Source organism: Tursiops truncatus, chromosome 7 (assembly GCF_011762595.2).
Source record: "Tursiops truncatus isolate mTurTru1 chromosome 7, mTurTru1.mat.Y, whole genome shotgun sequence".
In the NCBI taxonomy this organism is placed as follows: Eukaryota; Metazoa; Chordata; class Mammalia; order Artiodactyla; family Delphinidae; genus Tursiops; species Tursiops truncatus.
In genome coordinates this window covers 3,286,832-3,312,903 of record NC_047040.1, presented here as the reverse complement: position 1 = coordinate 3,312,903, position 26,072 = coordinate 3,286,832, and the positions used below count along the sequence as shown (strand labels likewise).

Below are 26,072 nucleotides of genomic sequence, written 5' to 3'. Positions count from 1 at the left end.
TGGGAAAAGTAAATTGAAAACACCATGGAAAGGATTTGTCATCCTAGATGCCATGAAGAACATCCATGATTCATGGAAAGAGGTCCAAATATCAACATTCACAGGAGTCTGTAAGAAGTTGATTCCAACTCTCAACGGATGACTTTGAGGGGTTCAAGACTCCAGTGGAAGAAGTAACTGCAGATGTGGTAGACACTGTGAGAAAACTAGAATCAGAAGTGGGGCTCCAGATGTGACTGAATTGCTGCAATCTAATGATACAACTTGAACAGATGACGAGTTGCTCCTCATGGATCAGCAAAGAAAGCGGTTTCTTGAGATGGATCTACTGGTGAAGATGGTGTGAAGATGGTTGAAATGATAACAAAGGATTCAGAATATTCCATAGACTGAGTTGATAATGCAGCAACAGGATTTGACGGAATTGACTCCAATTTTGAAAGAAGTTCTACTGTGGGTAAATTGCTATCAAACAGCGTTGCATGCTGCAGAGAAATTGTTCATGAAACGAAGAGTCCATGCAGCGAACTTCACTGTTGTCTTATTTTAGGAAATCACTGCTGCCACCCTAGCCTTCAACACCCACCACCCTGATCAGTCAGCAGCCACCAGCACAGAGGCGGGACCCTCCACCCGCAAAAAGAATATGACTCAGAAGAAGGTTAGCAATTTTTAACCAGAAAATATTTTAATTAAGGTATGTGCATTATTTTTTCAAACATAATGTTATTGCACGCTTAATAGACTTCAGTATAGTGTAAACATAACTTTTATTTGCCCTGGGGAACCAAGAAATTCCTGCGACTCCCTTTATTGCAATATTCATTTTGTTGCGGTGGTCTGGAACTGAACCCACAATATCTCCAAGGTGTGCCTTATTACCTGTCAGGTGTTTGCCCTTCTCTGCCTTGGCCATTATCTTCTCTCCGCATTTCTGTCTCCTCAGCCCTTTTCTTTGCATTCTAGGAGAGTAAATGTATGGCTTCCAAATCAGCAGTTCTCAAACATTTTGGTCTGAGGGACCCTTTATGTTCTTAAATTACTGAGAACCCCAAGGAGCTTTTGTTTAGCTGGGTTATAGATGTCAATATTTACCCAATAAAAAATTAAAACTGGGCGTTTTAAAAATAGTCATTCAGGGCTTCCCTGGTGGCGCAGTGGTTGAGAGTCCGCCTGCCGATGCAGGGGGCGCGGGTTCGTGCCCCGGTCCGGGAAGATCCCACATGCCGCGGAGCGGCTGGGCCCGTGAGCCATGGCCGATGAGCCTGTGCGTCCGGAGCCTGTGCTCCACAACGGGAGAGGCCACAACAGTGAGAGGCCCGCGTACAGCAAAAAAAACAAAAAAAACAAAACAAAACAAAAAAAATAGTCATTCATTTATTTAAAACAACAATAAACCCCTTACAACATAATAAAATTTTTATGAAAAATAACTTTTTTTCCAAAATAAAAACATGAGTGAGGAAAATGGCATTGTTCTGTATTTTTTGAAAATCCCTTTAACGTCTGGCATAATCGGAGATAGCTGAATTCTGATATTTCTTCCGCATTCAATGTGTTGTAATATGTTGTTTTGTCTGAGGTGTTGGAAGAAAATCTAGCCTCACACAGATATGTAGTAGGAAAAAGCAGGAGTGTTTTAGTAGCTTTCTCACATAATTATGGACATTGTTTTGATAATACATGAAAACCCTATGACTGGTAGTTTCTTAAAGGAAGTTACAATGTGGAATCTGAAACCATGGCAATGAACTTTACCTTTCCTGTTTCATGAAAATCCGTTGGTCCATCTTGCACTTGAAGTTAATCTTCTGTCCACGCGTGATTTTGTGACACCTATGCAGACTTTCCAAATGTCGACACGTTTCATTATACAGAACCCAAAAAATCAAATCACTGCTGATCTTACCAGAAACCGCTCAGCGATGAAAACTGTCCGGCCCAAGTCAGCAGAGACATAAAAGTTTTCCAGAAGTCTTTGAGCTTGAAAGCTTGAGTTTTGTCAATGGCAACAAATACTGTCACTTGATCACACTTTTAATCAAAGACGCACTTCATCAAGACATGCTTTCGTTTCTTTTCTGGCAGAGAGCAGATTGACTGCTGGTACACTCTGTACCTCTGGCTTGATCTGTGCTGAGGCCCCAGAACTTTCACCCGCCATAGCTTTTGCACCACCAGTGCGGGGGTCAAAGAGCAAAAAACACAAATACTACCTTAGTGTTATTATGAGAGGAGTTTTGACCTTGTGGACCCTGTCAAAGGGTCTCAGGTACCCCTGTAGGTCCCTGGACCACACCTTTAGAACCACAGTTCTGAATCCCTGGACTTGATGTTCTGCCCGTTTCCCTCCCCATTGCCCACCTCAGTTCCTTTCCATCTTCACTTTAGCCCCGCCTTCTCCACCTCCATGAACATAGCCTGTGGTCTTTCCACCTCAGCCTGGCTTCTTCTTACCTCCTGCTCCTCTCTCTTATGCCCACTCAGCACACACACAGGAAGACTAGTTTCAAGTCTTCCTCTATTTACTACTACTGTGTAGTCAGTCACATTCAGGGCATCTTTTCTTCCTGAAGGTGACCTTAACTTGTAGCTGCATGTTGGGCTCGTCCCTGCCTGTAGTGGTCGACCCTGTGATTGCGATAAGCAGGATGGCTCTGGCCCCTCACGATCTTCCAGGTCTGTTGACGTGCCCTCTGGTTGGCAGGCATCTGGTGTTACTCTGCTGGACCCATGCAGGGTCCCCTCTTCCCTCCCTCCTGTTTTCCAGCTGTGAAGAAGAGAAGTTGTGTTTTAGAGAATCTGAAGCAGAGTCACAGATGTAGAAAACAAACTTATGGTTACTGGTGGGGGGATAACTTGGGAGATTGGGATCGACATATACACACTACTACATGTAAAACAGATACCTAATAAGGACCTACTGTATAGCACAGGGAACTCTACTCAATACTCTGTAATGACCTATATGGTAGAAGAACCTAAGAAAGAGTGGACACACATATGCGTATGATAGATTCACTGTGCTGTACGGCAGAAACGAACACAACATTGTACGTCAACAATACTCCAATAAAAATTATTTTAATTTTTAAAAATTTAAATTTATTTTAAATAATATATATTACAAATAAATATATTCACAAAAAAGGAATCTGAAGCAGAGTATCATGATCTGTTCCCCCAAATTCAACACCTGAAAGTTTCCAGCCGCCACCCCAGGACTCTTGCGGGCTCTTATTGAAGAGGACTTCACATCCTGGGATGCAGTGTACCTCTACACGTCCTCCTCTTTCTTTCCGGGAGTCCGGCTCTACCTGGATGGAGAATGGGGGACCCATGCTGGGAGACAAGCTGGACAAGGCCCTGCCAAGGGGTGGCCTTGAGGTTTTCTGGCTGAAGCAGATACATCAGGAGTGGACGTGGAGGACTCTAGGCCCTTTCCACCTGGCCCCAGGTGCTCTGCGGTTTAAGGAAGACACTTTCTCTACCGTGTCAATGCAGCTCTATCTAGCCTGTAGTCAGTGGATGACAGTATTCTTCCTAGCTTCCTGCCACCACTGGGCTTCTTTTCTTGGCTGTGTGGGTTCAGCTTCTCAACGCTTACTGTAGGGGGCCGACCTGACCTCCACTTACCTGGTGTCATCCTCAGCTCAGGACCATTAACTCAGGCCAGGGTGGCAGAGCAGGTGTGGCTGACCTGGGCCTCACAGAAGAGAGCGTCAGCCTGGCCCACCGTCTGCCCACCGTCCTGCTCCATCCTCTGTGACTCTTCCTGCTGCCGCTCTGACCGGTCCAGGAACCTCTTGGATTTTTCTTCTCTAATCTCCTGCTAAACAATTAAACTGGGCCACAGATTGGCTCTAGATAACTGTGTGGCCCAACCAAGCTGCACCCCCAGGACCTCACCGGGCCCCATCCCTGCTGGTTTCCCAGAGCCGCCAACCCCGTCTGGTCCGACGGAGCTTGGACACTGGGTGCTAGTGGCCACGGGTCCACACTCATCCAGCTAACAGTCTCCAAGCTCTGGGCTGTACATCAGAAAAGCTCCGGGTTCAGGGTCAGAGCTGGGGAACCAACCTGGGGTCCAGGACCTCTGTGCACCCTCTTCCCGCTATACTGAGTTATGTGAGGTGGTGCGGGCAGTTGTGGGCCTGCTCCCTCCTGTGATTCTGAACCTGTATGGTTCGCAGCCCTTTAGCAATGAAAGAAAGTCATGGTGCTACCTGACTTTGGGTCACTGTTTTCTGCATCTGGGAGTCTGTGTGTGTGTGTGTGTGTGTGTGTGTGTGTGTGTGTGCACGCGCGCGTGCCCTTGAATTTAAAGCCTGTTGCAGAAACAAGGCATCCGATATTTTCTTGTTTCCGATTCAGGGGTTTGAAAGGCAAAATTAAGAAGGAAAACTCCAAGAGGGAGCTGCTTTCGGACACGGCCCACCTGAGCAACACCCACTGCGCCCGCTGCCTGCAGCCCTACCGGCTCCTCGAGACCCCCAAGAGGCAATGCCTGGACTGCGGCCTCCTCACCTGCAAAGGCTGCGGCCACAACCCGGAGGAGCAGGGCTGGCTCTGCGACCCCTGCCACCTGGCCAGGTGAGCCGGGACCTGGAGATCAAGTGGCCCTGCCGGCGGGGGGCCCGGCCTGCCCCTTCCAGGACACGGGGGGGTGTGCCGCCCCGCCCGGGCCTGAGCTCTGTGTCTCTGCAGGCTGGTGAAGAGGGGCTCCCTGGAGTGGTACTACAGGCATGTGAGAGCCCGCTTCCAGCACTCCGGGGGGGCCCAGGTAGCGCGGTCCCTCTGCGGGAGGCTGCAGGGAGCAGGTAAGGAGTGAGCCTCTTCCCCAGGCATCCAATACGGGGCCCAGACTCTGTCTTTTCAGCAAACATTCCCCGTGAGTCCGATGCGATCATCAAGACATAAGAGATGGGCTGTAGCTCAATCATTTGTTTTAATATTCTGAATCCAAGTATTTATTCCATGAAGAACTTGAGATCCAGACGGTGTTCTTGCACTAAACCTGTGCTCACCTGTGTTGTCCACCTTGAAGCCATGGGGGTAGAGGGATATGTTGGGGGAAGGACGTGAGATTGCCTGAGCTTAGCAGTGTCTCCTGAACTTGAACGGAGAGAACTGAGCGGTGTTTTCGGGACGCTCTTGCCTTGTCCCTGTCACCTGAGTCCCAGGCTCTGCCAACACCTGGCCAGGCCTTCGGGCTGTGACGGCCTGTCAGGCCAGCATCTGGGGACTCGGTGTCTTGACCGTCTCCATCTGGGGCACCGAGGAGAATGCCCCGGGGTCTGGAGCTCCTGCACGTCCCGAGCGGAGGCGGTGCTTCTGGGATTGGGGGTGTCCTCACTGTGCGCCAGCCTGGGCGTCTCCCCCAGGCCTTCTGGAGAGGCGCCTTACTTGTGTCTCGGGCCCCGTAAAGCCCCACGTTGATAGGCAGGTGCAGGAGGTAGGCATAGCCACCCTCAGGGCCTGGGCACACGCACTGGGCCTGGCACAGGTGTTTCTGAGCAGCCTTAGCACGCTGTTGAGTTCAGGACAGACCACCGAGAGGCTTCCTCACCTGTGATGGCTTTTGGCACCTGGAGCAACAGACCGCGGGGGTAGGGGGCTTCCTTGGGCCGGGGCTGCAGGGGGCATGTGATAAATCATCGAAACCAGGACATTTGTAAGAGTAAAAGTGGCTCTCCTGGTAACCGTGCTGAGACAGCTGGCGTCACTAGGAGTGTCCTGGTGACACGGTGGGGCGGGGGGCACCGTCACCCTATTCTTCGGGAGTTTCCCCCACCTCCTCACCAGGATCCTCACCAGGATCGTGGCCGATATTTCTGTCTTGGTTGGAGCCTATCAGTAAATCCCACAGCCGCATGCACCCGCGACCCCGTGCCCGCTCGGCCGGCCGGGAGCCCGCTGAGGGATCTTCCTGCAGCAGGAGTGTGGTTTCACCGCCGCCGCAGGGCTCAGGTGTGGGAACCACAGGTAGCACGGGAAAAGCCACACCACGAAGCGTCTGAGAATCTCAACGCCGGAGGCCCCGTTCACGGTGGGAAACCACAGGCCACGTCACAACGCTGAGGACCTGGTCCTGGCCCCGGGAGGTTCTGATTTCTAGGGACTGGGGTGGGCTCGGGTATCTGCGTTAGGTAAAAGGTCACGGGGATTCTGGCGCCCAGCCAGGTTGCAGAGCTTGCTGCCACCCAGAAGCGGCCAGTTCAGAACTGTCACCACCGAGGGCCAGGAGGTGGCACTGGGGGGCAACAAAAAATCTGATTGCAGCTGCTGCTGCGGACCCCGTGAGGCAGGTCTCGGGTGGGGTGATGGTCCAGGGGCTGCATTCTCCCTGCTGGTACCTGTGAATGCAGGGCACACGGAAAGAGCACAAAATCGGGAGAGTTGTACCTTTAAAACGAAGTAGTCAAACACAAAAAAGAAGAAGAAGTGATTCAAGTTAATGTTTCAAAAGCTGGTCCAGGCGGGGCCTAACGCAGGGGTGTAGCTGGTGAGGGCCGCTGGGGTCTCTGCTGAGTGCTTTTCTTCGGCTCTAGGTTTACCTGACCAAGTGCTGCGCTCACCTGACGTCAACAGTAAGTCTTTTGTGCTCACAAGGATGCCGGGGTGCCCCTGGCCCCCGAGGAGGGTGGATGGTCCATGGGGCTTCCAGATTAAAACCCCAGAATGCACTGTATCACTCTTTGTAGTGACCTGAGGGAACAGAACACCGGCCAGGCCAGTGTGACTGGGGGGAAAGAGGGAAGAGTGAGGCTGTGCTGGGGGTCAGGGGACAGACCTGGGGGCTCAGGTGAAAAAGGCGTCCTGGGGGGGCAGAGAAGGGAGGGGAGGGAGGCCCGGGGCTGAGAAGCAAGTGAAATGAGACTGAAAGTGAAGAGGTTAGTTTGGGAAAAGGTGACTTAGCTCCAGGCCTGCTTCACCCACACACTGCGGTGTCTTCAGACTGCTTAGGAAGCGGTCAGTGAAGGTGCCCATTGGTGAAGTGGATGCAGAGTATTCGTCTTCGGCTGTGATTCAGAACAGCTCTACCTGATGCCCAGATAGGTCTTTGGGAGGCCAGTAGAGGGCCTTGCCTGGTCGCTTCACAGCAGATGGAGGGGTGGGTGGGCGGATGGATGGATGGTCTTGTCCTGGTGGAGTCATGCAGGCGTCCATTGCAGGTGGGCCTGAGCCAGGCCCCGGAGGGAGAAGTGGAGACAGCGAGCACACGGATGAGGACAGAGAACAGGACACAGGGGCCCAGGCCCAGCCCGTTGGAAGCAAAGTAAGTCTTCCCCCAGCCCCGCCCTCCCTGATGCTGGAGGCTCGGATTCCGATGTCCTGAGAATCTCAGGCTCTCCATCCCTCCACGGGCCGGGAGCACGAAGAGCCGCCTGCCTCCACCGTGCCCCGCAGCCTCTGAGATCACTGAGCACCAAGCAGCAGTGTGCTCTCGGCACAGGTCCCTCCGTAGGAAACCCCAGAGCAAGCTGCAGGGAGGCGGGGCCTGCAGAGAGGCCTTCCTGGACCTCCAGCCCTGCCTGGACATCCGGCCAGCGTCCTCCGGGCACATGGTCGTGAGGGCACTGGTGTCCCCCGGAAACAGCCTTTGCACCTTTCAGGGAAGCGAACCCCCTCCGGCTTTCCTCTGTGAACGTCCTTGCTTTTGTTTATAGCTGGCCGTGAGCCTTGTTTTTTATTGGTGTCTGCTTCTGCTTTCACTTCTTTTTTAACTTATTTTTGGTGATAAAGACAAGCAAAGTAATCCCCGGGGTTTCTGGGCAGGTTCACAGAAGGGCAGCAGGAGGGAGGGGAGGGGCGGGGCGGGCGGTGATGTTGGCTGGAGCCCCTTGGAGAGCAACAGGGTCTCTGAGAACCATGCCGGCTGGTCTGCGCAGCTGGTCCCCGGGGACCGTAGGCATCTTTTTATGAGAAAATTGTATATGTCTCGCTGACTAAGCTCAGCGAGTGCTCTCCAGTGTTGAATGTTCCCTACACAATACGTTTAAAGGATGGAAACCATGATGAGGGAAGGATTCGGAATAAACTCTGCTCTTGCATCTAAACATGATGGAGCTCTCTGGAGCCCCCCTCCCCGCTCTGCTTCCCCGCGCTGGGCACCCCTCATTTGCTAAAGTGTGAGGGGTGAGAAGCACCCATCGGCCCAGAGAAGCCTGCCTGCCCCCCAGGGCGGCACTGCTGGGCCGTGTGCAGCCATGTGCCCGTCGGGGGCTGAGCGGACGATTCCTTCTGCTCTTCTAAGAGGCGCTGGGGATGCAGAGCCTGTGATGGGTGGGGGGCTCTGGGCGGCCCCCGGCGCCGCCGCAGATGGTGGCTGTGCCCTTGGAGATGCCCTCCCCGCTGCCCGAGGCGAGGGCGTGTGGCCCTCACAGTCAGGCTGACCCTCTGTCTCCTCTTTCCCGCACCCCTTCCTGCTCAGAAAAAGCGCGTCCTGCCCGTTCACGGTTTGGACTTCGAGGCAGACTCTGACGACTCCACTCCGTCCTGCGGGCACCCCCCAAGCCTGTCCTTGGTCTCTGTGGCCGCGGACAACCCGCAGGTCAGTGGGCTCTCTTTTCTGCCCCCGGCCATCCCAGGATAACCTGGGCGACAGGTTTTCAGGCCCCGGGTCGGGGGACAGCATTCTGGGAAACAGTCTGATGGCCATGGGGGCATCACAGGCAGGGGGCCAGCTGGGGTGGGGGGCATAGAAATGTCACACCCTCCGGTCCCTGGAGAGACGGGGTCGGCTGCTCGGAGAAGTGGGGCGCTGGGCAAATGAGTCAGGGCCCTGGGGCGTTCGGGGCGGGTGCCTGTCCCCGTATGAATGCAGAACCCCCGAGACTCAAGAGCGAGGGCAGAGGAACAGCATCGCCCTGGGGTCGGACAGGGCCCAGCATGTGCCTGCACTCACTGCGGCTCATCACGGGGGTCCCTCTGCTTCATCGCCCAAACGAGGGTAGCCTTGTGGGCGGAACGGGCTGCCGTTGATACTTACACCAGGACACGCGGCCTCCACGGGGGCCGCCCAGGAGAACCGGCCATGTAGTCACTGCTCCCTAGCTGTGTGCCCTTGGCCTGGGGACCCTGCGTGAGGCTCCATCCCCTCGCCTCACCTGGACAAGGGCTGATCCTCTCAGCCTCACAGGATCCCTTTCCAAAGGCACTAGAGGCTGAGCCCGGCACACACAGGACCATCACACACAGCACGGGCAGCTGGGGCACGAGCCCCAGAGCGAGGACGCCCTCGGCTGGAGCCCTGACATCTCAGTGCCCGGGCTCAAATGGCACCAGCCCAGAGCTGGGGCCAGGCTCGGTCTTCCGGGGCTGATCTGCAGACGCCTGCGGGCGGGGGCGCAACAGAGCAGGGAGCTGGGAGCCAGCACCCAAAAGGTCTTTGGGCCACGGGTTCTGCTCCAGCGGCAAGTCCGGAGCCCTTTGAAATGAAAGGGAATTGAGTCTCCAGGAGCAGAGAGGATGGGTGTCCAGTGTTCGGTCGGTCAGATGATGCCTGGAAACCCTCAAGACTTGGACTGGAAAGGCCCACATTCCAAGGAGCTGCCCTTTCCCAGTAAAACCTGCCAACAGGCCCCATGTGCTCAGGCCCTCACAGATGAGCCCTGCGCGGAGGAGACCACCTCCCAGGAGCCCGTGGATGAGGCTGATGCCAGGGCCTCTGGGTGCCACCCCCGTCCAGAAGGGCAGATGGCCAGCCTCTCGCCTGCCGGACCAGACGCCCTCGCTGAGCTCTGCCTGCCGGGAGAGTCTTGCATGATGGCCCCGGGGACGACTGCGACACCTGGTAGGTGCCCTTGACCACCGTCTTCCGCGCGGGCTCTGCGTGGAGGAGAGGGTCGCTGGCAGCCTGCCCCACCACCCCGATCTGTGCCAGCCCCTGACTGGTTTACAGTGCGTAGCCCCTTCTTCACTCTGACTCTTCAGCATGGGCAGTCCTGGCACGCGCCATCAACCTCTGCTCCCCTGGGCTGCGCGCTTCCCTGGTAACACTCAGAAGTACCAACATTGACGCCTGCCCTGGCCACACAGCTCACTGCCACCTTGGATGGGGGGACATCGAGCAGGACTGGGGTAGGGACGTGCAGGTGTCCCTGAGATGATAGGATCACTGGTCACCCGGACCGACCCCCTTAACCACAGGACAGGGCAGCTCCAAACCTGGGGCGCCACCTCCCTTCCAGCTATGACTCGGGAGGTCCCTAAGTGCTGAGACCCTAGTTTAAATCCTCAGTTTAATTTTGTTGTCAGACAGTCGGCTTCCTGATGAAATCCCGAATCACTGTCTGTTCCTGGGCCCTGGGGGAGTGTGCACTGGGGTCCGGGGTTCAGGTACCCTCGTGATGAAGGAGCAGATGAGATCCCAGAAGCAGCACGGGCTGCTTCCCACCGACCTGCTGCCACGTGGCTGCAGCGTGGGACCAGCTGCCGGGGAAAGGTGGTTAAGATGCCGTCTGCCAGGAAGTGGGCCGGCTTTCCATGTTCCCTTTTCATTATATTATAGGGACTGTAAGCTCATGATTCACACGCCCATTAGGATCCTGGAGGCGTCTGGGGGCAGCGGGAGGGCAGCTTTACTTCCCCTTAAACAATCAGTAAACGAATCTACATCGACCAAGTCACAGGATGAAGACTCGGACACACGCATTTCCTCCCAGAATCCCTAATCAACCCCGGCACGTGGATGGGGTGGCAGCGGGGAGAGGGAGAGGCTGAGACAGACGATATCGAGCTGGGAAATGCGCCCGGGAGGCAGGCAGCTCTGAGTTTCAAGCCCAGCTCTTTCGACCAACTCACCACCCGATTTCATTGATTCTAAGACACATTTGTCACCTCGTCTCACACTGGGAGCGTCTTACAGCGAGTGTGGTAGAAGAGAGTGTGTTGGAGATAGATTGGCAGTGTTGTCTCTTAATAGTGCATCAGACAAGCTACAAGGTCTGAGGTTTAAAGGAGTGTGGTGTGTGCTTGAACAAACCTCTGAACCGCCGTGCCTCGGTTTCCTCGTTGTAAAATAGGGTTAGTGCCTAGCTCAGCGCACTGTTGCGGCCTCTGAATGGGATGGTTGCATCTGTTAGCCCTTGAGCCCTTGGTTGCATCTGTTAGCCCCTGAGACATAATGGCCCATCACAAACTTACCAGCTTAAAACAACACACATTTATGAGCTTACGGGGGCCAGGCATCCAACACGGCATCGCCAGGTCATTAGCACACACCTCCCAGGCTGAAACCATGGTGTCCACGGGGCCAGAGTCTCAGCTGGAGCTCAGGGCCTTGCCCCCAAGTCGTTCAGCGTGCTGGCAGGGCCATGTGGCCGGCTGCACGTCAAGCACAGAAACAGCTCGTGCAGCTGATTCCTGGGACCCTGGCTCCTGTGGGGCACCTCACAGGAGGGTCAAGCCCTCCCCCACCCGGCACGGCTGGATGTGGTGCCCTCCAGGCCAACCTGGAGCTCTGGGGGTACTTTCTGGTGAGAACATGGGGCTCTTCCGCCAACAGAGCCCAGGAATAAGCGTCTCAGGCCACACGGTAGGTGACCCGTGCCCACGAGAGTCTGCGAATCACTAGGCTGGCAGGAAAAGCAGTCCCCGGTGACCAATGTGGAAAGACTTCCCAAAGTCACCTCCACTCGTGGAAACTTCCCGGGACGCGTGTCCGCCACACCCGAGGCGCGTGGAAGTCCGTGTGATGTAATTATATTACATTTGCTTTGCCCACCTGGCTTTCCTACCCTGGAGCCCCCCGTGAGTGCTGGCGGGGCAGGGGCTTCTGCTCCTGAAATTCCGAGTGTGGGACCGTGGACTCTGTTCCATTCTTACTTGGTTTAGGGATCTCAGCCCCATAATATCAATGGAGTAGAATCATGTCTCCGTTTTCTTCGATTTCTGATTTCTCTTCATTGGAGAAAATGCCCATTGGCTTTCAGCTTTTCACTCCAAATAATCCAAACCCACTCTTCCTCCAAAGGAACAAATGTCCTCTGGAATGAGCAGCTCCCATCCCACTATCTGGCCGACGTGGACACCTCAGATGAAGAAAGCGTCTGGGCTCAGAGGGTGTCCTCTCACCATCCCAGACGGAGAGGCCAGACCTTGTCTGAGAAGCAGGTAAGGCGGCCGGAAAGAATGCATTCTAGTTGCTTCTTTGGGTGGTGCCTTTTTACCTTAACATCAGTTCATTGCTGAGAAATTAAAAGTACTTCAAAACTATAAAACTGCACAAGCCTGCTCAGCAGAGATGTGCAGTGTCAGAAGCCCTGGGACGAGGGGTGTGGTCCAGCGCTGCAGCCACAGGCTACAGACTGTTCTCCAGGGCCTTGGGGATAACAAGCAGGGCTGCCAGCGGGCCGGGCCTTTGCTGAGCCCTCTGCTTCCGTCCGCACCCGCTTCCCCCTCTGATCTGCCCGGGGCTCACCCTTCCCGGGCTCGGACGTTGGGGGGGCCCTTCCTCAGTCTAAGCTGACCTGGAACAGGTTAGGGGCCCTTCCAGCCTCAGTCCCTTCACAGCTGTGCTCCGGAAGTGAATGATCTGCGAAGAGGAGCGCCTGACTTGTAGAAGGTGACTTTCTTTTTCTTTTTTTTTTTTTTTGTGGTACGCGGGCCTCTCACTGTTGTAGCCTCTCCTGTTGCGGAGCACAGGCTCCGGACGCGCAGGCCCAGCGGCCATGGCTCACGGTCCCAGCCGCTTCGCAGCATGTGGGATCCTCCCGGACTGGGGCACGAACCCACGTCTCCTGCATCGGCAGGCGGACTCTCAACCACTGTGCCACCAGGGAAGGCCAAGAAGGTGCCTTTCTTCGCATGGCTTTCTGGTGAACCAGTGTCAGGTGTTTTGTTATTTGTTTTGGGAGGTTTTTTTGTTGTTCTAAAATTGATCTAAAACGTCAACAGGGCAGAAGCGTGGAGTTTTTAAACTCTGCGTCTCCCCCTGCAGAGTCAGTGCCCGCAGGCCCAGCTGGCTCTCTTCCCCATAATATCACCCGGCAGCATCGCCCAACCCCGGGGCTGGACGCACCTCCTGCTCCGACCTCCGCCTCTGAGAGAAGCCACTGACCCTTTGCCCTGAGCACAGCAGGGCACGGAAGGCCCTCAGGAGGCCTGCAGTGAAGACCCCGCTCTCTGCCATTCAACCCAGGGGCTCACTCTTCTTTTATGGAACAGGGGAGATGCTGGTGCAAGGAAGTGTCCTTTGATTCAGACCAGGGAGTGACTGGCTTGGCCCCTGGGAAGGCTGCGGGATGATGGTGGACGGCCAGTGCGGCCAGGACGGACACCTTCCCAGGGCAGAGACAGAGACCTCCCCAGGTCAGAGACCTCCCCAGGGCAGAGACAGAGACCTCCCCAGGGCAGAGACAGAGACCTCCCCAGGGCAGAGGCCTCCCCAGGGCAGAGACAGAGACCTCCCTGGGTGGCAGAACCACCACTGGCAGAGAAGTTCCCAGTGTCCAGGCCAGAAGACAATGGGATAAAGACTAGAATTAAATTGTCTATTTTCAGCAAGTTTTTAATTTAGCAGCTTTAGTGACGTTCAGTAAAACACATATCCCGGTATTTAGTCCTACTGACACCAGTCATCCTTTATGCCTCCTTGAAAATTACTCTGTTTCATGCTTGTATCTTGTCTCTGGAATTCTTCTTCATTTCTTTCTCTTGACTTCATTTACTTCCACTGACTTCACCTGCATCTTTGTGAAAAGGGAATCAGGCAGTGTAAAGAGCGGCCTCCAGAGGGCAGTAGCGTCCCTGTGCATCGGGGAAGACCCAGGGCCAACTCTTACAGGACTCACAGACATGCCTTGGGGATTCGAGAGTTCTCGAGAATAATGTACTGTTGGGGTCCGTCTGAATGATCCTCCCCTGACCTGTTGCCTGTCTTCGCATCTGTACTCGCGGTCAGGACTTTCTGGGTGAGGGATAGTCAGCAAAGACTTTCTATAAATAATCACTCATGCTGAGAGGGAGGCCAGAGAGAGTACAACACGTGGTACCAAGGACGGATGCTTCCAAGGGGCTGAGATCAAGGAGGTGCAGGAAACGGAGCCCTGGCACGCACCCTGCCCCAAGTGGTGGGTAGTGAGCCCCTGGTGCCCCAAGAGCGCAGGCTAAAGACACTGACTCGGTTTCCCCACGAAAACCTCACCGGTGCCAAACTACAGTCGCTCATTTTCCTCCTCTGTCTGCACTGCATTCCTAAATTGTAAATCTGGGTTTTGCTGCAAACGTGTTGGAAACACCGGAAGTTCATTCCAAGTTGCCGTCCGTGCGTCCAGATAGCATGTAATTTACCTGGACGGAGCTCACACGGGACAGAGCGGCTCCCGCTTTGGGCCGAAGGGAGGGGCACGAGCAGCTTTGGGCCCCTGAGCACCTGAGAGACAGGTGTTCCCTGGGGGTGTCTACACGGGGCCAACGGCTCTTGATCCCAGATGGAAAACCGGGACGCGTCCAGGCTGTCCTGGCGGCATGCGGACAGGCTCTCTTGCTCAGAGAAAACCACCAGCCCGCAGCTCACCTCCCGTTCCGAGGGCTGTGGTCTCTCCACGGCTCTGTGCTGCCCCCAGCTCGTGTCCCTCCTCCGTCAGGACGAGAACTTTCCGAGTTCTCGTCGTGGGATGCTTTCCTTCTCTTTCGCTCTGGAGGTGGTACTTCACTGTGCCGGTGCCGGACCCTGGTTGGGTCAGCTCTTATTCTCCTGCCGTGGGTTCATGCCCACCACGCTCCCCGGGGACACACGACTGTCTGCTGAGCATCCCCCTCCCAGGTATTGATCGCTGCCTCTCAGGTGCCATGAGTGCACCCACAGCTGGTCTCAGTTACCAGCAGCCACTCGAGGCTGGGGCCGCTCCCGCCGAAACCCTCGTGTTGAAGCTTCTCAGCTTGTGTTCTTCTCTGGGCAGATTTGCCCACTCAGAGCCCTCGGTGCTGTGAAGATCAAACTAATTACCTGCGGAACAATGCAAAAGCGTCTCACCAGCCTGCTGGAGCCATCTCCCTCTTTTAAAACAAGGTGGACCACAGAGGAGATAATGGCAGGCCAGATGCATCTGCCGGGCTTGGAAGAAAACAGGAGAATTGATTTTCTCATTTCCCGGCCTGGGAGTTAATAGGCTCCGGTGACTCAAGAGCTGGTGACTCAAGGTATGAGCCAGTCGCACTTTCAGGTCATCACCTGGCAGGCCTCCTGGCCCACGCTGACCCAGGGCTCTTGACTTAGTTTGAGCAGCCTGGCAAAATCAATTCACACCTTCCTGTGCACCTCAGGTTCAGCAGTGACAATGGCTGCGCCACGGCAGTGACGCTGAATGTGTCACCTGTCCTGCTTTATTCATCCTCCCAACGCCCCCCGCCCCCGCTTCTGGTACCGCTCCCAGCTTCTGCTTGGCGTTCCAGAGCCCCGGCTGTCAGAAAATGGGCCTCACAGTTACCTTCCCAGGGCACATGACGAATGGTGGCCTGACCTTTCCTTCCACTGCTTGGGAATTTGGTGCTCCCGAGGTGGTAGGTGCCAGTGTCCTGCTGGCCGGAGTGGCTCTGTCCTCCAGCCACTGAATCCCTCCCTCTGCTGCAGATTTCTGAGCGGAACAAGTACATGTCAGCCGGGGACCGCCTGCTGACCCACTGAAGCTCCTTTGTTAAGGGAGGTTGAGGCACCAACACGGGCTTTGCAAGGAAGACTCTCGATTGGGAGCTCATGCATGGGGCTCAGAGAGCTGAACGGGTTTCCACTGTACAGCTGAGGGGGGGGCAGGCGTCTGCCCCGTCCAGGCCCCTGCTGTCCGCTGTGCTACAGCTGACGGGGGGGCAGGCGTCTGCCCCGTCCAGGCCCCTGCCGTCCGCTGTGCTACAGCTGGGGTGGGGGGGGGGCGTCTGCCCCGTCCAGGCCCCTGCCGTCCGCTGTGCTACAGCTGGGGGGGGGCGGGCGTCTGCCCCGTCCAGGCCCCTGCCGTCCGCTGTGCGCGGAGCCTGGGCATCTGTGGGCCCAGCCACAGGTGCAGAACTCAGAGGGGCGCAGGTGTGCAGCCTTTGGTGCGGATGTAACGAGAGAGGGGCTGGGAAGTCAGAGCAGCGAAGACCCGGGGACCTCGCTTGGTCCTGCAGTATCCGGCCTGGGGGTCCAGGCCGTTGGAGCGGGCAGGGGTCTCCTGCCCACCCTGTGTGTGAGGGTGTACCCAGCGCACAGGGGCCACCTTCTGGGGAGTGAATGGAATAGAACCCTTGGTCTAATGCGAGTGCATGTGCACATGTGCGTCTGAGAGACAGACAGCCGGGTAGCTGTGGGCGTAGGGGCGGCAGCCAGAGCTTACTGCAGTCTAGGCCCTGGTATGATGCTACTGAGTGAGGCCGGGCAAAGGAGGGGCTCTGAGCTTCCTTTCCCCACCTGTAGAATTAGGGTAAGAGCTGGAATCAATGAGGGACTCCCATCCCCTTATAGAGACTTAGAAAATTATGACCAAAGAATACAACCCTGGGGCTTCCCTGGTGGCGCAGTGGTTGAGAGTCCACCTGCCGATGCAGGGGACACGGGTTCGTGCCCCGGTCCGGGAGGATCCCACATGCCGCGGAGCAGCTGGGCCCATGAGCCATGGCTGCTGGGCCTGCGCATCCGGAGCCTGTGCTCCGCAACGGGAGAGGCCACAGCAGTGAGAGGCCCGCGTAACAAAAAAAAAAAAGAATACAACCCTGAAAAATAATTTCAAGAAACAGAGGCCTAGCTAAACTCTGGAGAAGAGATTTCCAGAAATAAGCACTGTTTAGCTCTGAGTTTCTCACCAGCCAAGGCAGATATATAGATATTCTGGGCTGTAGGAATCTCCTCCAAGTCCACCCTGGTGGCAAACTTCCCTGGCGCTAGATTCAGGAAGGGGTGAGTGGGAAAGGGTGCTACTCACTGTGTCATGGAAAACATCACTGAGAGGTTCACACGACTTTGCAGTTTTCCAAGAGTCACAAGTACACTGTAGACACTTCTCAGTCAGCTCCAGACCCGCGTCTAGGAGTATGATTCCTTTGCAAAGCCGACAGGAGGCTCGTGGGAGAGACTGTGGACACAGAGCCTGGTACACAGAGACATAGCATGGACAGTGGACATGCGTGCTGTAGCGTTTATGCAAGTTCAGGACCCACCCCCGAGCCCTAGGGTGATGATGAGGCCACACGGCCGTCGTGTACTTCAGTCTTATCACGGGGGGACCGAGAAAAACCCCGAGAACAGACTTGTCAGCACCCCGTGGCCTCAGCTGGCGGATGCAGACAGTCCGGGCTGAGGTCTTGGTTTGGCGCCATGAGGATGCTTAAACCCTAGGAAGTGGCTTGGGGACCCAGTTTGGGAACAGAGAGAAGTTGAAAAATGGTGCGTCTCGGGTGGCCTGGGTGCTGTTAGGATCGCCAGGAACATCCCACCCTTCGGGGCCTGGTTCTGGAGCACAGGCGGCGCGGGCCCCTTGGCCGAGCTCGTGTGGGGCGTAGATGAGGCCGCAGCTCCGGCCAAGCCCCCGGGGTGCTGGGGGCCGGTGCTTTCCGGAGCCCTGCTTCTGCTTTCAGCGCTTCCAGGTGACCGACCGGCTGAGATCAGCCACTCATCCATCTCAGTGTCCAGTTGGCAGCAAGCCCACAGGTGCCGACATGGAAGAGGCGGCCCTAAAGAGAAGACTGGAGGCCTTGATCAGCCGCGCCGGTGACCAGCGGGCCTCATCCGAGGAGGAGGGCAAGGACGGAGGGGCGGAGCAGGGCAGCAGCGTCCCCAGCGAGGACCCCCCCGGGGCCGCCCCGGAGGTGAGGCTGCCTGAGCGACCCCGGCAGCACACACTCAGAGGCGGGGCCGGGGGGGCCTGGCCCCAGCTGCACACGGCGCCCCACCACGGGCTGCCCGGCTGGCCAGGCCGCTCCTGGCGTAGTGAAAGGGGCACCTTCAGGATGGGACGTGCGTTGGGGCGAGCCCTGCGGTCTCCCCCGCTGGTGGTCACGTGCGGCACTTCCCTCTCCTAGGTGTGCACGGCTGCAGGCCAGACGCCCAGCCGGGAGAAGGGGGCCCGGGGCCCCCAGGACCCCATGCAGCCCAGCAGGACCACAGACGAGGAGCTGTCGCAGCTGGAGGACAGAGTGGCCGCCGCGGCCTCTCAGGTGCAGCGGACAGAGAGCAAGGTAGCCCCGGCGGCCCCGGGAGCAGGCAGCTCCCCCAGATAGATAGTGGGGGCCCTGGAGGCCTGGCAAGGGTGGTCAGCCCCCCGAAGGGCTCACACACAGGGAGCCCACGTTGTCGGCTCCAGGACAGGCTCCTGGGGCTTTCCGTGGAATCACTGTCCACGCCACGCCCTGCGCCCCACCCCTGCCCATTTCCCTTTTAGGTTGACAAGAGACAGGTGGCGTTTTCAGCCACGGAAGGAAGATGCTGACACTTACCCCTCCCTGCCCCATGAGGAGGGCTTCTCCAGAAGCAGGCTTAGATTTTAGGACAGCCCCGGGGCTCAGGACCAGACTCTGACGGAGGGGCATCCTGTAAACTTGGGTCCCGGGCTTGAGTTAGGGTAGGAGGTGTGTTAGTGGTGTGCAAAGGTCAAAGGACAGAGCCAGGGTCTCCCAGAGACAGTCAAGGTGATTGGGCTCTGCTCTGCCCTCCCCCTGCTGACCCCAGAGGAGAGGAGGTCTGCCCGTCCGAGTGCAGGGGACCCAGCACCCACTGTCCATTCATTCCAGCTTCTTTTCTCTTCAGCAAGTGCCCTTCCGTCCCCAAGGAAGAAGGGGCGCCTCCCCAGGCCGTGCACCTTAGGGGGCGCAAGTGAGCCTGAGAACTTTGCATTCATTTATTCCTTCCTATGGAGCCAACAGTTCTCAGTCGGGATCCCAAGTACGGCGGGCATTGTGTAGACACAAAAGATGCAGCTATGAGCACCTCAGAGCAAGCCCCTGCGTTCCTGGAGCTTGTGCTTCTAGTGGGAGGAGACAGAACAAGTCGACGAGGCTGAGGAGAGGGTAGCCCCAGGGAGCGCTCGGATGGGGCTGCCTCGAAGGGTGGTCGGGAAGGGATAATACAAGAAGGCAGCCGGGCGAAGGCCCCGAGGCCGTGTCAAATTCGGCGTGTTCGGGGATCCGCAGTGGAGCCCTGCGCCAGAGCCCAGGAATGAGAAGGGGAGTGTCTGGGAGGAGAGCAGATTCCAGAGAGCCCCAAGGACCGTGAGAAGGGTTGGGGGCTGTGGGAGGGATCTGGACGGACCTGAAGGGGGCCCGGTTCCTGTTCCCAGAAGCCTCTGCCTTCAGCTCTCCCCCCCGTCACTACCCCTCCCTCAATCCCTCATGGATGAGCCCCCAGAAAATGTATGGAGCCCCTCCCCCGCTTGGGGGTGACCCTCCCGACAGCCATGGAAGACGGATGGAAATGGGGCGCCCAGGAAGTGGCCCTGGGCGGGTCACCCATCTTAGGGGAAGCACGATGAAATCGGTGAATCGGGGGCAGCAGCTCCTCCTGTCCTGTGACGTTGAAAGGACGTCCAAGTGACATCTGTCTGTCTGTCTGTGGTTCCGCCAGGTGTCAGATATCGAGTACAGGATTGCAGCCTTGCAGGCTGCAGGGCTCACTGTGAGGACCTCGACAAAGCCCCGGAAGAAATCCAGCCTCCCGGTGAGTGGAGGGGCCGCAGGGCCCTGGCCAGGAGCACAGGGCAGCCCGGGGCCTGGCAGTGAGAGCCCCCGGGGCAGCCGCCGCCCTCCTCCTTAATCTGCCAGCCTCATGTTTCTGCAGTCAGTGACCTGTGGGCTGCGCTGGGATTCCTTTTCATTTGCTAGTGTTGTTTCTAACGGAAAAGAGTGCTATATGGGGGGACCGTCAGCTCCTGCGTGAGAATTGGAAACACAGCCACGTGGTACACACACACACACACACACACACACACACACACACACACACACGCACACGCGCGCGCACACACACACACACACACACGCTTTAAAGTCCAAAGGAAGCAGGCTGGACAGCACCTCGTGTTGGCGGCCTTCATAAAAGCGCTTTGCAAGGCGGGTGTGACGGTAGCAGGATGGGGACCTGCCCACGACAGAGACCTGAGACCAACATCCTTCCCCCCCGATTCAAGTCGGGAGTCTCCAGACAGATCACAGTATGAGGAAATCTGGCAGAAGGATGATAAATGCTCTTAGGGGAGGCCCAGATGCGGCTGCCGGGATGCCCAATCAAATCTGAATTTCAGATTCACAGCAAGTCATCTTCTAGTATAAGTATTTCCGTGCAATATCTGGGACATACTTACACTAAAAAAATTTAATCATTGTTTATCTGAAGTTCAAAGCCAGCTGGGCGTTCTGTACTTTAATTTGCTAAACCCAGCAGCCCTGGGCGCAGAGCCCTGGAGTGGTGTGTGCTCTGTGGGTGTTGCCGTGCCGTCCCGGCCTTCCAGACCGAGGACTAAAGAGAACACCCTCCGTGTGTCCTGCCCGCCCGCCCTGTGGCAGGAGGTCAGACGAGCAGTCATAAGCACAGGCTCCTTCCCTGTTCTCCAGGTATTTCTTCCCCAGCTTGTTGGGAAGTTGGGCCAGAGTCCTAAGAATCCGCGTGCAGACCCTTCAGATGAGGTCGAGGTACGTGTCACTACATCCAAGCTCGAGAGGCTGGAAGCGGGTGAACGGTTGGCCCGACTTTTCCAGAAGCGTGACAAGTACGGAGGGGGCGGGGGGTGGAGCTGAAACATTGGGACTTTAGAAACCTGGCAAGTCTCACAGGCTGGTCTCCCCATAGGGTGTCTGTCGGGGAAAATCCAGGAAAGCCCAGCCAGGGGAGTGGGAGGGTGGGACAGAGGGCAGAGGGCAGAGGGCAGACCCCAGGCAGGGGAACTGGCTGAGAGGAACACAGAGCCCTGGAGACAGTGCACATCACGGGGGCCGGGTGCTGGGCACGTACTGCCCCCCACGCCCCCCTGTCCTGGGTGACGAACATTCACAGACGTAGCAGGCTCCAGGGCCCGGGGACGGGCCTCCCCTGGGAGCCGCGGGTCCCGGCCGTGGGAGCGAAGCGCGGGAGCCGGTGTGCGCGAAACGGCACAAGGATGGATGCGGGGTATGGGCGGGACGCACAGAGCAGGCCGTCTGCTCCGGGTCCTGCCTGCTGCCTGATACGCCCCTTGTGAGCTGTGATGAGCACCTAGTCATTTGTGCTTCTCGTGACAACAGCAGTGGGTAGCTCTTCGTAGTTAAAAATGGTATTTTTTTTCCGTCCTTCCATTTGATGTTCAAACAACCTGGTAAGCAGGTGTGGATATCGCCCCTGTTGCACCAGTGCGGAGCCTGAGGGTGGGGGAGGTAGACATACTGGATTGAGACCACACAGACCAGCGACAGGCGGTCTCAGTCCGGCCTCCCAGCCCCACCCTGACCCTCTTCTCGGGGCTGTGGTCTTCCCTGACCTGTCCCGGGAAGCCCAGCCTGAACGTGTCTGCAGCCAGCCTCCTGGTACAGCCCACAAAACCAGCCAGGCTGAATCGCAGGGAGTCAGGCGTTGGCAGGACTTCCAGGGAGTCAGGCCGTTTTGCTCTCAGCTTCCCCCTTGAAGAGGCAAAACAGCGAATGAATTAGCCCAGAGTAGAGAGGTGAGCAACAGGAAAGGGGCAGGGAAAGAAAGGTGGGGGGCCCAGCCTCCATGGGGCGCTGAGAATGTATTAGGTACAGTTAATCTTCCAATATCCTGTACATGGGCTGCTGACTCATTTTCCAGATGAGGAGACAGTTCGGAGAGAAGATGTAAATCGTCCTTGTCACGGTGGTGAGGGGTAGCGATAGGATTTGAACCTGTCTGTGGGGCTGGAACTTGGGCTTTTCCGCGTACCCACCCAAGGCTGCAGTTCTCCGAAAGCTAAGCAGCTCTTTTATATTCCGGCATTTGTTGCGTAACGTATTGATAGCGTGCGTTTTAATATTGTTAAAAGTTCAAATTTTGCCCAGGAACAGAAGAGAGTTGCCCTGATTAATCCGAATCTGCAGGAATGATGAGAAATCCAAACCTAGCTCCCGGTGTTCCTAACAATTACAGCAAGGTACTGACGCCCAGAGACGGCTTCTTTCTTCCAGGTGGTGACTGTACCCTATCCTGTGAGGAGAAAGCTCAGTGATCACCCCAGAAGTCAAGGTAAGAGTCACCTGCTTCCCTCGTCCCCCAGGCCTGGGAGGTGAGCTCAGGGGCGTGAAAATGGCCAGTCGGGGCCCCATATTTCTGCGTAACCCGTGGGACCCGGCATGTCATGCCACTGATGCCCGAAGGACACTCCAGTGCCCTCGGGCCACCCTCAGGGACCGTTGCAGTGACGTGGTGTCTGGATACCTGGAATTTGCTGCCTGAAGCACATAAGGGTGTTGACGGTGGTGGCAGCGGTGGTTTCCTTGTCCTGCGATGTAAATCGTCCTAATAATGGTGCAAAGCTCCCCACCTTCTAGAGCACAGGACGTAATTAGCCCGCCTTGATGTCTTGGTGGTGACGAGGACATCAGCTTCGTCCTGGACGAAGCATTTGTTTTTATGCTCCTTTTAAAATTTCTTAGGAAGCAAAGACACTTGTTTGGGGTAAGTTTGTGATTAATAAGCACCCCCCCCCCCGTTTTTCTCAAAGACAAAGATGATGACTCTTTCGATCGGAACTCCGTGTCCCGCGGATCCCTGACACAGAGAAACCCCAGTGGCAGGAAGGAAACCGCCAACCACAGCATTGCGGTAAGTTTTCTCTTTTCACTGAGGCGGCTTTAAAATTCTCTCAGATTGACTTGTTGATATTAAGTTTTCAAAGCAAAGAATTGGGGTACACTAACAGGAATAGTAAAACCAGCAAAAGGTCTAAAGGAAAATCAGAAACATTTCTTAAAGGTACACAGTGTACCAGTGACGGGGTCGCCTGGCCCTGGGGGGCTCTGGGCTTGGGGACGGGGACAGCGCATGAGGCAGTGAGGACTCCCCACGCAGCCCCACCTGCCCACCCAGCGCCGTAAAGGTCATTCAGCTGAACCACCTGTGCAGGTGCCGGCGTCAAGGCTGTCCCCCGACTTCCGTGGGAGAGGGCTCTCTGCAGAAAGAACATGAGGTGCTTCCCAAAGCCCAGGGGACATCAGGCTGGACCGGCGGGGTCATGGCCTTGATGCCCGCAGAAGTGCACCTTGCAGACCCTTCTCTGACACCACGGTCCTTGGTGTTTGCAGCCGCACGAGAGCCTGGTGAAAGCACCAGCTTTTCTGACGGGCGTGTCAGCTGCCTGGGTGCCCACGGCACCCCACAGACACAGGGCTGCAACGGCGAGAGACAGCTGACCTCTAGGGACCCCAGAGTCATGCCCACGTCCCAGGGGTGGGCATGAGGTCTCAGTGGCCTACGTCAGGTGCAAACACCCCCATCCCCACAGCTGTCCACACTGCGACCACCCAAGCAGTCATTATGGCTTCATGCCGGTTACGAGAGTCTGAGTCGACGGCTTCGCTGTCCAGGAAGACGGAGCGACTGCTCTGTTCTTTCCACAAACTCCGTTTTTAATCGGGTTTTCAAAGTTTCTCACAGTACTCATTGCTGATGATTGTGTGCGAGCCTTGTGTCGGCAGACGGGGAGATGGGGCACACGTGTCCGATACAGCCAGCGTTAGGCCGCCCCAGACGACAGGAAAGGACAGAGGGCAGAGGCTCCCTGCCAGGCCCCACCTGAGCCCGGAAGAGGCCGCCTGGACCGTGGCCAGAGCGTGGCCGTCCCCAGGGGCTGATGGCGGGCGATAAGAAATCACCAGCGGGGGCTTGAAAGTCTACATACTTTCAAATTCGAACGCGCCTTCCGTGCTTCAGAGCTTTAGATCGTCACATACTTGCCGTCCTTACAGCCCATTTGATGAGGGTCGGTGTCATTGACCCATAGCTGGGGAAACAGGCAGAAAGAGGTTGAGTAAAAAAAAACCCGGCAGGGGGTTGACCGATGCCTCCTGGCCAGCAAGCCCATGTGCGCGTCTGTGTGCTCTCCCGTGTGTGTGTCTGTGTACGTGCCGTGCGTGTTTTTATGTACACACAGTCATATAGCTAAGTGCGTGTCTACCTGTGTGCACACCTGTGTGTTTACATGTTCCTCTGTGCTCGCCCGTGTATTTCTGTGCCCACGCCTGCGTGAGTGTGCGTGTGCTCTCGCCCGTGTATCTGTGTGCGTACCCACCTGTGCATGCTGACGTGTCCATGTGTGTTCACAGAAACCCGTGATGACCCACCAGCCCTTAAACGGGAGGTTCGTCTGAACGGGACAGAGCAGGAGTGGCGCCGGTCCTTTTCCTCCACCTCAGCCTCCGTGTCCCTCCACCTGCCCCGCGTTTTCCAATGCACGCAGCCCAGTGGAGGAATGAGAAGAAACCCCGTCTGTGAGCTGACGGCGGTTCTCAGCCCGTCAGCTCTTCACCCACGTTCTTTGATGACCTCCAAGGCGCCCCTGCCCACCTGCTCTGATCCGTGAGAAACATCTAGGCTGACGCGTCTCTCCTTTAGGGTTTAAGCTTTCTGAAGGACACAAAGAAGCTTTTGTTCAGTGATCTTCTAGCCCTTTCACTGCTGGCTTTCTTATGCTGCTTTCATGACCAGAATGGAAAAGGGGTGACTCAGTGACCGCACCAGCCATCTGTACACTCCTGACTGTGTCTGTCGGAGCCAGGGCAGGTGTGTGGGTGCGACTGGACGTCAGGACAAGTCACTGAGCTCATGTCCATCTGAATAAGAGGGAGGGATAGACCCCCGCATCTCCTCACACAAACACACCTAGTCTGCAAGTTCCCAGCCTGTGCTTCACAGGCTGGGAGAAAGCACACTGTGGTCGAGGACAGAGCATGCCAGCGGCAGCAAGTGAGCATTTGCTCAAAGCCCGGGTGCAGGTGCAGACCGCCTGCTGGGAGGCACTGGCGGAGCCTGGACGGGCGGGGCCCAGCCTGGCACTGCCACTCGCTGCGGTGGAATCCAGGAGGCCACTTGCCGTCGGTCCGCAGAGGATCTCCAAGTCCTGCTCAGCCTCGGACAGTCTGGGTGTCTGTGTGGCTCATCCAGCTTGAAGGGGAGCCCGCTGGGACCCCCTCCACAGCCGCCTTGAGCACAGTAACCCTGTCTCCCCTCGCTGAGCACGGCTGCGTGCTTCAGAGGGACCGGTTTACTGAGTCCTCGGAACAGCGCACTTTGCAGAGGAGGGAACAGAGCCCCGAGTGTGAGGCAGCCTCCCCTGTGATCCCTGATACGTTCCAGAGTGACGGGGTCAGCTTTGAGTTTGCTCTCTCAAGTGGTTTGGTGTCTGTGTTCTGTGGTAACTGAAAGAAGAGGTGAATAAATGATGCCCAAGAGCCTTTGATACGAAGACTGACTGTGGACACAGCCCCACCCATGGTTTACAGATTCTGCATCACGAGCTCCCTTCGCGTTTCCACTGAGCCTATAGCATCACGGTCACCGCAGAGACCGTGTCATGGACGGGCTGGCCCGTGGCAGCTCCAGTGCGCTTTTCCGAATCAGCATCTGAGTTGATCTGAATGACTAGGCTTCAGGTTGTGCTGGGATTTGCAGAAAAGATGGCTCTGAAACTCCTTCTCAGAATGAAAGCTGCTTGAAATAGTCAGCTCCTAATTCAACGCTGAAAATGATTAAAGGATTCCAGTAAGCCAAAGAGGATCCATCCTTGTCTCCGTGCACCCCTCCTTATTCACAGAGTAAACTAAAGTCAGTGTGAGTTCCTAGCATCAAGGAAGAGGCAGTCCCGGCTGGCCTGCAGCACTGCCCTGGGTGTGATGCAGCAGGCACGTGAGGCCTTGTGCCCCGGAACCGTAGTGGCCACTTAGCTCCGTTGCTAACTTGAGCTCAGAGAGCTTCCAACCTGGAAGCACATCCGTCCCTCCTTCAGAAGGCCTCTCGCTGGGGTCTCCGATTAGGGTCAGGGCTACACTCACTCTTTCATTCTCTCTGCAGCACTGCAGAGGCCCCGGACGGTGTGCATGGCCCAGGGACCTGCACCCATGTTGTGGGCAGCGGCCGGGGTGCCGGGGATGTGAATTCTCCCAGCTCCTGCGCTGGTTCCTCAGCC

At 56.6% G+C, this 26,072-nt stretch overlaps 1 protein-coding gene across 2 annotated transcripts in view; it reads left to right on the top strand.

The window, feature by feature from the left end:
- The window catches only part of MLPH (melanophilin), a 42,275-nt gene extending 16,617 nt beyond the window's left edge, over window positions 1-25,658 (top strand). Inside the window, exons 3-16 of one of the 2 annotated variants that reach the window (XM_033859469.2) lie at window positions 4,375-4,593; window positions 4,708-4,820; window positions 6,552-6,590; window positions 7,176-7,279; window positions 8,435-8,554; window positions 9,598-9,796; window positions 11,978-12,117; window positions 17,551-17,781; window positions 17,995-18,150; window positions 19,532-19,624; window positions 20,518-20,595; window positions 22,078-22,135; window positions 22,614-22,714; window positions 24,214-25,658. In XM_033859469.2, the coding sequence (XP_033715360.1) occupies window positions 4,375-4,593; window positions 4,708-4,820; window positions 6,552-6,590; window positions 7,176-7,279; window positions 8,435-8,554; window positions 9,598-9,796; window positions 11,978-12,117; window positions 17,551-17,781; window positions 17,995-18,150; window positions 19,532-19,624; window positions 20,518-20,595; window positions 22,078-22,135; window positions 22,614-22,714; window positions 24,214-24,258 (1,696 nt within the window). In that variant the 3' untranslated portion in view covers window positions 24,259-25,658. The remainder of the gene's footprint in view (window positions 1-4,374; window positions 4,594-4,707; window positions 4,821-6,551; window positions 6,591-7,175; window positions 7,280-8,434; window positions 8,555-9,597; window positions 9,797-11,977; window positions 12,118-17,550; window positions 17,782-17,994; window positions 18,151-19,531; window positions 19,625-20,517; window positions 20,596-22,077; window positions 22,136-22,613; window positions 22,715-24,213) is intronic. The other variant, XM_033859470.2, reaches the window with a different exon arrangement.
- Window positions 25,659-26,072: the final 414 nt, after the last annotated feature.